General features: G+C 38.9%; 1 protein-coding gene across 3 annotated transcripts in view; it reads right to left on the bottom strand.

The window, feature by feature from the left end:
• Positions 1-13,711, bottom strand: part of nfatc2a (nuclear factor of activated T cells 2a) — a 30,909-nt gene extending 17,198 nt beyond the window's left edge. Inside the window, exons 1-6 of one of the 3 annotated variants that reach the window (XM_057319867.1) lie at positions 13,280-13,711; positions 9,986-10,913; positions 9,709-9,877; positions 4,244-4,446; positions 3,025-3,197; positions 1,147-1,287 (exon numbers count right to left, since the gene is read on the bottom strand). In XM_057319867.1, the coding sequence (XP_057175850.1) occupies positions 1,147-1,287; positions 3,025-3,197; positions 4,244-4,446; positions 9,709-9,877; positions 9,986-10,913; positions 13,280-13,337 (1,672 nt within the window). In that variant the 5' untranslated portion in view covers positions 13,338-13,711. Of the gene's footprint in view, positions 1-1,146; positions 1,288-3,024; positions 3,198-4,243; positions 4,447-9,708; positions 9,878-9,985; positions 10,914-11,816; positions 12,315-13,279 lie in introns of those variants that run through there. The other 2 variants (XM_057319866.1, XM_057319865.1) reach the window with 2 other exon arrangements.
• Between the last annotated feature and the right edge of the window lie 1,946 nt (positions 13,712-15,657).

Genomic DNA, 15,657 nt, shown 5'->3' with positions numbered 1-15,657 from the left:
GCAGCGTAATGGTCTGCTGCAGGTCTCTGTCATTCATAAAGCTACAGTTTGTGCGTGTCCGAGACAATTACGTCCACCACAAATTCATATAGCATCGGTTAAAAGAATGACTCAAAAACAGAAAACCTTCCGTTGATTTTGGAGCACTGTGCATTATTTTCAAGCTATTATGACACACACAAGAGGTCCTCTACGTGAAGAGTCGCCTAATGCGAGTTGCTTTATGTGTCTGCCACTGAAAACAAAAGCAGCACGCTCGTGAGCTGAAACAACACATGAGTGATGGTGACGCTTGGCCTCTTATCTCAAAAATAATGCAAATTGTTGATGTGCGGATTTGTGAGGGAGTCAGAAAAAAACAGTAAGCGCATAAAAGAAATACGTGAAACAACTGAAAAAGCCCAAGAGCTCAAGTACTGTGTGCGAATGGGTTACAGGTCGTGATCCGTACACTCGTAAAAAATAAAGCTTCCCTATAGAAGCAAGTCATTTTAACAGCTTAAAGGGACAGTTCACCCAGTTCAGTCATTATTTACTCACCTTTAGGATTGTTCCAAACCTGTATACATTTCTTTGTTGTGCTAAACATATTTATATTTTGAAGAATGTCTGTAACCAAAAAGATACTATCTGCCATTGACTCGCATATTATTTATTTCCCTACTACAGTAACTTGAGGATGAGATCTGTACGTTTACTGACATTCTTCCAAATATCTTCTCTTGTCAAGAGAAATATCTGAGACGCAACGCTTTTTCAAACGCTTCAATTTGCTTTCAATTTAATCTCGCTGATGTCTATGATAACTAAATGAGATAATAAAAAGATCTGCGATTTTTCTTGTCTGCGAGTTGAAAATACGTTTTTTATATTGAACCTTTTTTTAACCGGCAAGAATCTTTTGAATAACTTTAGATGGCGTGAAGCTGCACGGTGTTAAACCAAATTAAAAATAAAACGAGAAAAAATCAATCTGAATTCACTTCCTCTGTTTCACTCTGGTCATGAAGACCTCATTTAATGAAGAAACTTCAGCAGGATACAAACAAGATCGCACCTCTTTTTGTCAGGTTTCATAGATTCGAATTCATTCCTGTGAAACGATCTTAATCATCTTAATCTCTCTAAAATCCTCTCAAAATTTACCATGAGTCTTCTCTGTGAAGATAACCTTTGAATCTGCACTGAAGTTCTGGCCGGTGAGAATCATCTGCTGACCTCCGAGAACTGAACAGGAGTCCATGTCCTGTTTCTCCACCATGGGCAGCTCGTGAGCTGATCTCTGGGCTACAGGGTCAAAGAGGAACAATGTTTGGTTACATATACAGTTCATTTTGTACAAAATAATACCGCAATTATTTTATATCACCTAAACATTATATTATGCTGAATATTGGAAGTTATAGAGTTCATATTTATGTATAAATGAAATTGAAGGGATAGTTGACCCCCCCAAAAAATTGTCATCATTTACTCACCCTTTTGTCATTTCAAACCTGTATGACTTTCTTTCTTTCGCAGAACACCAAAGAAGATATTTTGAAGAATGTCGGTAACCAATCAACACAGACCCCCATTGACTTCCATCGTATGGATACAAAACCAATGCAAGTGAATAGGTCCCGTCACTGTTTGGTTACCAACTTTCTTCAAAATATCTTCTTTGGTGTTCTGCGGAAAAAAGAAAGTCATACAGGAATAATACGACAAGAGGGTGAGTAAATGATGACAGAATTTTCATTTTTGGGTGAACTATCAGTTTAAATACTTGACTGACTTGAAGTCTACTTAAATATTTACTTGAATACTTGAAGACACAGATTGCAGTTTTAAATGGGTGACTACAAGCAATTGTTCTTTTACTTGGGAAATTCTGTGAATTAATTAAAATTTGAATTGGGATTTACATTAACGTACAATATTTGTTTGCTTTAGCCAAACGGACTCTACTCCGGGTTAACAAACAGACGGTATGATCCGGCATATTAAATGACGGCTTTATTTACTTTAGGCTAAGTGACCACGAAATCCTGTTTTACGAGGAGATTAAATTTGTCATGTTATTAGCATCATGCATGAAACTTATCTCCTAACGACTGTGATTTAATATCCGCTGTAGTGACTGTGATACAGACCAATGAGAGTGACCTAGGGACAATGAAGCATTTACAGATAGTCCTAAATATTAGTGTGCTAATCGAGAACCGATTGGGTGACGCGAGTCTCTAAATACACAGGATGTGATGTTACCTCAGAGGTGTCTGACAAAACAGATGTAATGTCTTAGTAGACGCAGGGCTTAGACAGTTCCGTCTATTGAGTTCATATTCATTTGTTCCTTTTTTGCTAAGTTTACCTCGTGTGATGACTGGTTTACAATTAAAAATAACTGAGGAGGAAGCCAACTAATGGCTGGAATACACTACAAATCCGAACAGATTTTTTTTAAACTACACTTGCAGAGTTTTTGAAAGTTTCAGATAGAAGCCGATCAAATCTGCAGACTGGCACAGACTTTCTGCAACAAGTCCAGACTGAAAATCTGGGCAAAATCTGAGCAAAAGTCTTGTAGTGTATTTTAGCCTTAACCAGACGCATCTGACAGGACATCGAACTTCATGCGAGACAAAACCTCTTTTGGTATTTACAAAAGTATTGCAAGTATTCTGTTAGTCACTAAACCCGTATGGTTCCTCTAAATGCTTGTTCAACAAACTTAAAAAGTTAACTTTTACGATCGTTATTTTTTATTTTATTTGAATAACATATTAATCGCTCACAATAAAACCAGCAAGGTGTGTTAAGTAAATGAGTGGCATGTTGACTTTAAGCCAACATCTGAACAATTTTAGTACATTTCTATGCATTTGACAGACACTTTTATCCGAAGCTAATTACAATGCATTCAAGGGTATACAGTTTTATTTGATTAGTATATTTACCTGGCAATCAAACTCACAACCTTGTGTGGCGAATGCAATGCTCAACCAGCTACAGGAACATATTATCTCTGAATGTACTCACAGCACTCGATGGGATGCGAAGCCAGCTGGAGCGACACAGTTTGGCCTCCTTGCTGCGGGATGTGAACACGGAACACCAGTCGAACGCGGGTGTTTTTCCGGCCAATATCCGTCTCCCCCTTGCGCAGCTCGATGTCAGCATTCCGGAGCTTCAGAATTCCGGCACAATCGATTCTGTGCGCGTACAGACGTATAATTAAAAACCTCACAGCATTAAATGTTTAAAACACATGAGGAACATGCACTGAAAAAAACGATTTTTGCTGCTTGTCCAATTTACTCAATTTACTTAAGTTACTGTAAATCAACACAACTTTTGGATCACAACATGATTTTTTATGTTTAGTCATATAACTGAATCCATTCATGTTGGGACAACACAAAGTAATTGTGTTGTGTTAACATAAAATAGTTACAATTGGGCAGAGGACTTATATTTCCCAGCATGCTTAGCGTATGACTGCATTTTGAGAGTTATTTTCTTAAATAAGTGTTATTTTATGCATTTTTCAGTAAAAAGAAAAACTTGTTATTGTTTAATGTTCATTTATCTTTAAGGTTTTGAAGAGTTTGTTATATTTATGAGTTTTGTGGTTACCATTGTTCAGAAAAGCATTGCCTTTGGTTAGGTAGTGGGCGGTTACATTTTTACATTTTAATTTCCGTTCAGTTCTCTTAACTCAATATCTTCATATTGAAGACAAATGATAGTTTTGGTCTGATTATTGTTAAAGATGTATAAAATAAAAAAATGTTCTTGAATGCCTTCATTGAAAAACCTAATCAATAAAATTGTTTTTTTTATATTGGTTTAATGTCAAATATAAATTTGATTATTGATTAAAAACAAAAACAAGACTCTTAATCTGCTCAACTAAACAACATTGCATTAACTTTATGTAAGTATCTTAAGTTTACTGAAATAGATAATGTTACTTAAATTCAACGTAATCCAGTTATGTGGAACCTGTTGACATAAAAAAGTGAATCAAGTTGAACATATCCTTTTTTTGAGTGCGTGTTATGTGAATAGCTGAATAAATCTAAGATTGAAATCCTCTCTCTCCCCCTCTTCTAGCATTCTGTCTTATATTCAAGTCTCTTTGAGATGCTTCAGTATTTTACAAAAAACAATCTGCAAAATTAAACTTTTTTTACACAAAAGCATCTGCTATCTGCAATTGTAGAATAAAATACTTAATTTAATAAGTTTTACTCACATTGCTTTCATGTTATTCTTTGGCTCTAAAGGGATTTCCAGGACTTTGGTGCCGTTTATGATCTTCTCGTAGCTGGTGGTGGTGACGGTTTTGCCGGTAATGCGATGGACCTGGTAGAAAGCATGAGGCTTCAGGATCCGCTCGTCCGCCGTGCCAATAAAGATCTGAAGGCCCAGAGGTTCCTTGCCCCTGTATCCACGGAGCTATACACATAAAAAAAGAGATTTAAGATGGACAGTTTTCATGGCATCTGTAATATATAGTTTATCCGATTCGTTATTTGTGACTTTTCATGTTCTGAAACAGTACAATTTTGATAAAAAAAGGATAGTCCAGCTGCGACGCTACTTTTGTGGTTTAAAATAAACAAAGAAAATTTTGCAGGTAATGTCAGTTTGATCAAATTCACTTTAACCCACATAAAGAAAAATGCATAAAATAACCTGCAGTTGTGTGTTTTTAAATTCTAAAAGTTTCGGACTGCATCAGTTGGCTTTATGCTTCTGTTATGTACATAACATGTCTTGTTAAGAGAAGAAAAATATTTATTGACTTACAGTACATTAAATGACAAAACTGAGCCATAATAAGATATCAGAATATCACAGGTTTATCAGTGGGCTCTTTTTGTTTGTATCAGTGAACAAACAATAAAACAACCACCTTAGCAACGCCTTAGCAACCCCCTAGCATCCACAATTTTTTACTAGACAGAATATAACAAAATATACAAGTAATCACAATATTCAGAGATAGTCTGACTTTCCTCTCCCCTAAATGGAGAACAAGGTTTGTACAGTTTAAAACGAGGCGAGGTGTGCTACCAAAACAACCATTTTAGCAACTTTCCTGGTTGGGCACTTAAAGTAGACACGCCGCTGGAAACATTAGCATCTCCAGAAACCTTGAAAACAGGCCAGCAGGGCGTGTGCAGTCAGGCTCAGGGTCTGCAAACATTTTCTCTTCACCGATTCGTCTCTCAGATGCAACCGGAAACCCATCAGTCACTCACGTGGCGGGGTCTGTGGCCTATGGGACCTTTCAGCGCCAACTGATTGATCGTGGAAGATACATTTCAATTTCAGTACAAACCCTGAACGCGTTTCGTGTGGCATTAAGGGAATTAAACCCTGAGGGATATCCACACTGAAAATGTGGTTTATCACAAAAGCCCCGGCGCAACGAAAGTGAAAATTAAAGCTTAAACAGGGCATTTGTGTATGTAGATGAACACGAAATTGCTTGCATTTATCTTACTTTTCTGTCTGCATTCCTGCGATGAAGGTTAATAATTCAAATCCTGCTCGACACAGATGCAAATGGATCACATTTTCATATGCAAAGCACGGCATGGCCAATGAGAAAAACAACTACGGCCTTGTCGTGGTGTTGTAGATGGGATATATATGCTGAAAAACCAAACAAGGATTATCAAGCTAGCTCTTTTCTACGCCATCAGAATCATGAAAGAGACTTTAGGGAATTTGAAGAGAGACTGTGCATTAAAACCTTAAAGTTGATGGGATATGATGGCCACGAGGCTACTAGATCCATTTAGCTTAACATTTACATACAACCAAGTTACTTTAAACACATTGTAGGGGTCGTTCCTTAAAGGGGTCATATGGCGCGAATACATGCTTTTCTGTGTCTTTGGTGTGTTATAAGTTGCCCATGCATGTATTAGACACGTAAAATTGCAAAAATTAAAGTGTGGGAACAAAAGATGCATTTGATCTAAAAGCGAATGCTCACCCAGACCTGCCTGAAACGCCTCGTGTAACCACACCCCGACAAATCTACATCAGTTCGTGGTATGATTTGACTAAGACCGCCCAAATGTAAACGCAAGTAAGGTGGGGGTACCTGTCTGTACAATTGAAGAGGAACCTGATGTTCCAAATATGATAAGAGGCGTTACATTTCCGTCACACACTTGTAGTATTCCACCAATCACTACGCATTGGTTAACTGGCCAATCATAGCACACCTCGCTTTTCCGAGCGATGAGCTTTGTAAAAAATCTGTGTGTTTCAGAGAGGCGGAGCAGAGAGGAGATACAAACATGCACGGTATGTGGAAAATACAGCGCTTTTGAACCTTAAATTGTGTATACACATTGCATTACATCTAAAACAAACCATAATATTCGTTTTAGCCGTGTCATATGACCCCTTTAACATGGAGATGAAAGTCTCGCTCAAGGGCACAGTAGTGATAAATCAGGATTTTAAACTCAAAGTAACCAAATCATCTTTAACTGGTACTGAAGCTGCAACTTTTTTACTTGGCAATGGCACATGGAATTAGGGGGCGGGGCATTCTCCTTCTAGAGAGCGTCTGATTGGACAAAAAGTTCACAGATGTATGTACAGGATAAAGCCCAAAGTATAGTTCCTTTTTAAGCGTACGCTAAAGACAGCGTACAGTGCACACGATGCAAATTCCGTCATCAGAATAGTATGCGTGTACTGTACGCACACAGCCGAAATTTGTAGGTAGCGCATTCCATTCCTTGCAGTAATTAGTTTAACCACCAGGAGGTAACAGTGTCCTGGCAGCGTCGATTTAAGGTAGTAGAAGAAAACCTGACCACCGTAGGCATAGATATAAATAACTAGATGCCGCATTAGCATCTGTTACTACGGGCCGCTATACGTAGGTCGTCCGCCATATTGGAACGGTGCGAGCCGGTCCGTTAACACTCAAAATTAAGCTGACTGTGTATGATTATGAAAACATATTTATTGTTGTGTAAACTCAAACATTATATCTGCTACACTAACACATGACAACAATGAAAGGTTATCCCATTTTTCGGGAATTTAAATCCCTGTGGTTTTCACAGCCATGGCTGCGCAGCGCAGTGTTGGGGCATTTTATTTAACTGTGAGTGACGTCAGTGGACCGTTCCAAGATGGCAGACACGTCTACGTGCCTGGAGCATTGAATGCGGCATCTAGTTATTTATATCTATGACTGTAGGCCTGGAGAGGTATTGCAATATGTCGTAATGCGCATGCGTCAAAACCCGTGTGTACGCGTATAATTTGAAGGAAGTATACTTTGCAAGGCTGTGCGTTCGGCTGCATGCGTACGTTCACGTACACTTAAAAAAAAGAAGTATACCACGGGCTTAAGTGACTGACAGGTGTCTTTGAAAGACTGGATTATTTGAAAGATATTTTAAATACTGGCTTTTTACTTTTTGTAGTAGACTGACAAAAATTGGACTGAATGTTACAAAATTATTTTTTGTTATTGCATGGGCTTTTTAACAATGTACTGTGCATAGCAGCAAAAGGTCCACAAAAAAGCATTACAGCTGTTCGATTACATGCAGAAATGCAAGTAACAAATAGATGCACACTCGAAAAAAGCAAAATGTACACATGGGAAGGAAGCGTGCAGAAACCACAAAGCATGAAGATGCAGCTAAATTTACACCCAGGTCAAAAGCACAGCAAGCTAGGGCTGCGCAATATTTAAAAATTACTGAAATAAACAATATTGAGATGTCACAATATTGTTTGCAATAACATGGTCAGATTTGTTTTTATGTAAAGTAAAACATGACTACTCATTTTTAGAAGTTGCAATGGTGCTTTATCCCAAAAAGAATATTAAACATGTATATTGTTTATATCATTTTCAGTTTTAAAACCTAATATAACTAGTCTTTCTTCTGTGCAATTCAAAAAAAGATGTTTTAAGAAATGTCTCCGTGGTTTTGTGTCCATACAATGGAAGTCAATGGGGGCCAATGCTGTTAGGTTACCAATTTTTTTCTACATTTCTCTGTTCTGCAGAATCACACGAGAGTAAAGCTGATAAAATGTTCATTTTAGGGTTAACTTTCCCTTTAACGCATTATCATTTTGCATTCTTTCGCAAACCGTTATGAATATCACCTTTGTTCATGAAACCTCTAAATGTCTGCTGTGTCTCTTTAAGACGCAGGTGAGTGAATCAGGTACAAGAGCTGGGCCTCACGAACTGTGTAAACAGGGCCGTTTCCATGCGCCATCTGAGAACCTGATTGCCATGGCAACCGGTGAGTCATTCATGAGATCGGAAAAGAAAAGTAGAGGAAGGAGCGGGACATTTTTCCCGGTCCCGAGTAGCTCCACGGCCAGAGAGGGGCTGCGCTGGCCACAGCGAACGCCAGGGAATGGAAAGCATTAAACGTTTTGGCTTTGCCAAGCTAGTCTGCGATCTATAGCAGAGAGATGACATCGGAAGGACGCTGGCAGGAAGGACCAATAAAGAAGGTTTACACTGAGCGAGCGAAAAAGAACACCAGGGCTTTCACAGAAACTGTAGCCCGGGAAACATCAAACTTCAAGTGGTAAACAAACAGAGGAATATCATGAGTCTACACAAAACAGCTGCCATTACAGCGTCTGTAAAATCTCTCGGTGAAAACAACTTCCTGAAGGGTTTAATGCGACCACAACGCAAATCAAACAACAGTAACATTCACGAAATGATAGACTGAGCAAACTCTTGTTTTGAGATCTCGCCGATATTTCAGCGGTTCCCCAAAAACAACATTAAAATGAAACGGACAGCCAACTGAGACTTTAGTAAGTACAGTAAGTGTCTTGCTTCTTTCTGCGGACAAAAAAATACCCTCTTTTAATAAACCTTCAAAAAATATGTATAATATAATACTATAAATAATCATAGTAATACCACTTATTATTATTATTATTATAATAAATGAATAAATGCAATAGATATTTTAAAATATAATATAAACAATCATAATAATACCACTAATTATTATAATAAATAAATGCAATAAATATTTTTATAATAATAGAAATAAAATGTAGTATTATAACAAGTAAACGCAATAAATATTTTAAATAATATTATTAATAGCATTTATTATCATTATAAATAAATGTAACACATTTTTTAAATAATAATATGAATAATACCATTCATTATTATAATAAATAAATTCAATAAATATTAGTTTTTTTCATTTACAGTTACTATGGCAGAAATTTAGTTTAATTTTTTTCTTTTGTTCTAAATGGTTGCTAGGTGGTTTACTAGCCCAAGTCTTCATGATATAAAGTGCCCCAGAAACATCTTAATGCTTACCCTTAATTTAAGTGTGCACGGTTTGAGATTTTTTTATTAGTTTTATCATCTGCCAGTTGAAAATTGTTGGCTTGTTAGTATCACACGTATTTTTAACATGACGCCAGATCTTGGGTACTTTTCGCGATCATGGCACAAACTAGATGGAAAAACCCTAAATCTAAGTCTAAGCAATAGTAAAAGTGACCTCTGCCTTGTCAAATACTACTAATCAATAGCTTGTTAATTTCTACAAGGATGGAGAACAGCTCAGACAATGTCACAGCCGGCCATTTTTATAGCCCTGCCGATCGGGAAATACCTTCACACGCAAGCCTAACCAGATTAGACTGTAAGAAAGCCACGCCTACCTGGACCACCGGGTGACTTCCAGTGGGGGCTTTAACCGCCCCTCTGCTGCCCTCGGTTTCGTAATGGGCTCTGTGGTGGGGTTTGGGCTGAACCTCGATGTGCAGCTCGTACTGATCGGTGCGTTTGGGTAGCGGCCACTCCAGAGGAGGCAGAGACGTCACAGGGATGCTGGAAGAGATGACAGACCATTATCACGTTCCTTTGATGCACCTATCTGATTTATGGCATTAAAAAGCAGGTAGTTTTGTAGAATAAAATCTTGCGAATGACATTTACCTGCATATCCCAGGCACCAGCTGTTTAGGCCAGATTTGTGGAATTACAAAGAAAGGTTCAGAACCAGGTTTGGTTTTTACGTCCTGGTCACAGGACACCAGGTAGCTCTCAGTGTGGTTCTCCGTGTACAGAGGATAGGCCTGCTGACTGGTCTTCACAATTTTAGGAGGAATGGAGCTAACCTGCCCGACTCCGAACCCATTCAGGCCACCGGACAGGTTGTTCAGACCATAATGGCCACCGTGATGCTCATCGTGGCCACTGTGCGGTGACGGGCTCCGCGAGCGGGACCCTGGCACCAGGTTGGGGTTCCTGTACATCTCGTAGGTGCGTTTGCATAGGGGGGAGGTGGAACGTGACCCGGGCCTAGGCGAAGGAGAGCGCGGCCCAACGGAGCCGTCCTCAGCCAGGATGGTATGGGGGGAGGTTCCCGGACTCGTACGAGGAGATCCCGTATGGACGCCCTGGAGTCGCGGGCAAAGTTCCCCCGCTGCCTGACTGTTGCTGGGCGATACGCAGGGCGACGCCCAGGGCGAGAGGTTCTCCGAGTGCCAGGAGGTGGATGAGTTGCTGCTGGCGGGACTCAGGCACTGTGGCTCTCGGTAAGCTAAGGGATCGTGACCCGGCACGGTGAGCCCAGGACTGGGGCTGGTGTTCACAAGATGGTGCTGGAGGGATTCTCGACCATGACTATAGTGCTCACGGGAAGGGGTAATTTCGATCCTGGGGCTCAGGGCGTGGCTGTTGGTCCCGACCTGCTCCAGGTAGCTTTTTGCGTCCAGTTGCTCGAAACCAGAGAGACCCTCAGCGCCGACCTCCAGGTAGGTGGGCACACAAGGCTTGATGCCGTAAGGCGGGGCTTCCTCCAGGTGATAGGAAAGGCCGGGAGGAGAGTTGAGGTCTTTGTGTGAGGAGATGCTTGGCTCATCTAGACAAACAAACAATAACAAAAGGATACAGAAACAAAGTAGGTGAGCACGCCCAAAAGGTCAATCCAAAGAGATTTGCGAGGTGAAGTAATGGGTTGTGTTAGGATCAGAATACTAGCGTATGACTGTGCACAGTGTGCAGTATACTATGCATGCTGCTTACTATATTTCAAATAGTATGAGACGCAACAGAAGTTTTGCCAAATGACCACTGTATGTTTAAACCAATAAGCAACATTCATTTCATAATTAAACATGTTTATTTACATTGCATTTTGGGATATAGTATTCCATGTTGCATGCTTTGTAGTACACTGCTCATTTTAGCAAATGAAGTACATCAATACACAGAATATTTCCATACTATACCGTGCATGCTACGAACTACAAAACAACACTAAATTATTAGAAACAAACACAATTAGTTTTCAAGCTCTTTGATTCTAAGAAATGAGTATGAACAAATGTGAATTGCGTGTTGGGAAAGCGCAAAATGCACTACAGAGGCATAGATAAGCTTATATGAGGCAGATACAGCATGTTAAAAAAACTATTTACAACATAAATGTTAAAATCTTTGGGTGAGGCAATATGGTCCTTGCCACAAAGTTCAACCATTTTGTGGAGAATCATTGCGAGGTAAGATGCAAACTTTAGAAACTGTATTTGACAGACATATCTGAAATAGGCCTATACCTTCTTAATAAAACAGAGGATGTTAGTTGCAAGTTATAAGATAAGTTACAGTATCTAGGCTATAACTTAAAGTGATAGAACGCATTGTTTTCAATAGTCAAATGATATTATGCAGTTTGCCCTCCACTATCCAAACACCACAGGAAGTTAAACTGCAACATTATAACCTTCAGCGCGCCTCTTACGCAAGTTTAATAAAAACAAACCTTGATGTCCCGCAGAAAATCCATATTCAAAGAGATCGGCAAACTCCAGCTCATCCTGGCAGTTCACCTGACTCAGCTCCTCTGCCAGCCCCAACGCCGCTTTATCTCCGTAAAACGAGCTCATCTGTCTCAATGTGATTTATGCGCACCAGAACAACTTCATAAACGCGTCGAGAGCCGTCCGGGGTCCGAGCGAGCGCGTCCAAACGCATGAATGATATCGAGCGACAGATGCTCGTGACAACTTTAACTTCCGCCTTTAACTTCACTCACACCCCCATTTGCATCGCCAGCGACGCGACAGCATTACAGCTCTCAGCAGGCTAAGTAAAAAGACGCGCGAAGGACGCGTATTTGGGTTCAAATGTATGGGTGCGCATTTAAACGCGTTTTAAAAGTTGAACTGATATTAACTCGCTAAGTTTATGACGCGTCGCAATGTCCTAAGGTGTCCGTCTGACGCAACAGAACATACAGTATACAATCACAGGTAAAAGAACAGCGGGGACGCGACGCGTGTGTACGCGCGTTTTGTTGTGTCGCGTTGCTCGCGTACAGCGGGTTCATTTAAAGGTTAGACTATAAATTGATGACACACGCCTCCTGTTGACAGGTAGTAGTTATGACAAAATCTATCTATCTATCTATCTATCTATCTATCTATCTATCTATCTATCTATCTATCTATCTATCTATCTATCTATCTATCTATCTATCTATCTATCTATCTATCTATCTATCTATCTATCTATCTATCTATCTATCTATCTATCTATCTATCTATCTATCATCTGTCTGTCTGTCTGTCTGTCTGTCTGTCTGTCTGTCTGTCTATCTATCTATCTATCTATCTATCTATCTATCTATCTATCTATCTATCTATCTATCTATCTATCTATAGCAAATTGCTTTTCTGACACTATATTTAGAACACGGTTGAGATCCACAATCTTATACCCAGAATGTTTCAAGACCCAGAAGTCTTACAGCCCAAAATGTAAAAAAAAGTCTTGATGTCTGCATAGTGGCAGTATATAGGGTTATGAAACATTACCTGGGTTTTCCATTACAGCATGATCTATGAATAGCCAAAGAGTCTGAATTGTATATAACTAGGAATAAAAATCCATTAAAATGCAAAAAAATGTTCGTTCATTCATAATAAGATGAGTACACAGAAGTGTGGTTAAAGTTTTCATCAATGTAATATTAGTTACATGAATGTCAGGTTGGCTGTAACTGAGCGTGCCCTGATGATGTAATTCTTATACTGTAATATACTGTACAGAAATCAATTATTTTTCTGTCCATTATTACTGTACACACTGGGTTATTGCATTAAATATGACTTAATAAGCAAGAATGAGCATACAAATCTTTAACAGCTTTGTCATAAAAAAGCGTTGAAAATCAAATTATTGATTACCAGAAATTCACAACACTTCAGCACCCGCCATCCATACCTTGATCCATCGACCTCATGGTGTGGTAATGCATCAGTCTCCAGGTCTCTCTAAACATTTGGAAAATATACAAGAAATAAATTCAACAATCAAAAAATAGCTTTTCCTTAAAGCTCATAGCAAACAGAAGCGTCAAAAAAACTTCCGAATGGAGAGGTGATAAAAGAAGAAAATACTCCGTCACGAAAAAAGAGTGATCTGGTACTACAGCTGTGTGTGCTGTGAACTTCTTTGACTGCTCTGAGCATTGACTTGAGTATCAAGAACGGCTTCCTTCCCCGGCGCTGGGTGTTTATAATGGTCCAATGCTGTAAAATAACGGGATTCCCACAGTGTTTCCTCCTGTTTGTGCGCTCTGCCATGGAAACCTGGAGTGGATCCATCTCGGAGACTCAGGGCTTTCCTGCAGAGGAATCCATGACGTCTCCAGCCTCTGCGCCAAGGCATTTCTGCGGCTGCTTTCAGACAGTGGCGCACAAGAACTTCATTGTGAGCTCGACGAAATCACAGTTAAGGGGAGGAGGGCGTAGAAAAATGAAAACAGGAGCCATGTTCAAGGATATGCATGAAAGACAGAAGGCGCACACAGCAGGCTTTTGAAGGCACGGGGATCCTTAAACTGAAATAGCCTACAAGTTTATGAAACCTGGTGTACTCCAGTCAACTTTACAGCTCTTTTCGATATAGAATGTAGTCATTCAAATGTCTGGAGATGTATTTGGACAATATTCAAATAAAATGTAGGAATGTCACACAAAAGGTTTTTTTTTTCTCCATTATTCATGGAGTTTGGGTTCCTCGCCACAGCAGAGCAGTGCAGTGTTGGCTTGCTCACCGGGAGACTGCATTTATTTATTTATTTATTTATTCATTTATTTATTAGATATTATTTATTATAATGATCTTGCTTAGTCTATAAACACCATGCACTGTGCTGTGTTTTACCTTTCTGTTTTTCTTATTTGCTCCTGTAAAGCTGCTTTGGAACAATGCACATTGTGAAAAGCGCTATATAAATAAAATTGAATTGAATTGAATTGAAAATAAACAAACCATTTAGTTCGATCTGTTATGAATGATGATGTTAAAAAAAATGACACTTAAAATGACATTTAGGACCAGGTGTATAAAAATAAAGTTAAAAGAAAAGTTAGCATTTGTTGTTTTTTTGTCTCTCGCAATAACATTCATACATTTACAGTATTTTCTGGCAGCTGGGGCGACAGAAATATACCATAAAATAACAGTTTTCCTGTCCAATGTTTTTCCTGTTTTTCCTGTAAATTTGCAGTATTTTTCTGTAATTTGACGGTACGTGAAAAAACCCCAAAATTCTGTAAAATAAATCTGTAAAAATAATTAACAGTAAAATTCTGTAAAATTACAGTTGAATTAGGTGTCCGAATACTTTTTGGGGTCACTGTATTTGTTCCAGACATGATAAATAATATGTAAAATATAGTATACTTCATAAATAAAAAAGCTTATAGCATTTTCAACCAGACATTACAGCAGTCAATATGCTTTCGAAAAGACGTCCAGGTATGTCATGAATGGATCTTTTTGCTAATGTCCCAATGGAAATTCACTGCTGACCCAACTGGCATTCAATACAGTCCGTATTCAGAAAAACTGGACCTAGATTACGGGTTTGGGGAGAAAAACTTAGTTTATACTCGGACACCTTGAAAACGGCATGGAACATGTTGCGTGGTTTATTTATGAATTTTTTCCCCTTCTAATCCCCAAAGTTTCTATGTTTATTTGACTTGCTTTACTTGGATGGCTGTGATATTGAAAGGGCAATGTTATTTAATGTAGACAACAAATAATGAAATGCGCTCCATTTATTACAAAAACGATATTTTAGCCTTTTCGAGGTTTAAATGTGCTCCAATCATAACTTGATATTTGCTTATAATTCTGCTTTCATTCCTCAATTCTTTTCATAAAACACTTTCCGTTTAACCCGAGGTGCAAGGTTACATCAAATAAAAGCGATCCTATGCGTTACATGTTTCAAGAAAACTTCTTCAAGTGCCCAATTGAGAACGCTCAATTCTGGGATGCCGAAATCGACTACACACGCCTTTGACTAAACGCTGTTGTAAAGTTTATGTCAGACAATTCTGGATATTTCACACTTGTTTAAACATTCAGATGAATGAAGTATATCCTACTGACCTCTGCGTAAATCTCTACACACTGCTGGTGTATGATGGTTAGCATCCGAAATACAACACACAAATAGCGTATAATTGATCATTCTTATATAAAACCACACAAAATTGTTCCATTAGACTTCAACACGTGACGTGAGATCCAGTATGATGCATAGGAAGATGTGAGCATCCCTTTAAATTGACCAATGGAGGGGG

This window comes from Triplophysa rosa, linkage group LG21 (assembly GCF_024868665.1).
Source record: "Triplophysa rosa linkage group LG21, Trosa_1v2, whole genome shotgun sequence".
NCBI lineage: Eukaryota > Metazoa > Chordata > Actinopteri > Cypriniformes > Nemacheilidae > Triplophysa > Triplophysa rosa.
This window is presented reverse-complemented; position numbering and strand designations above follow the sequence as displayed.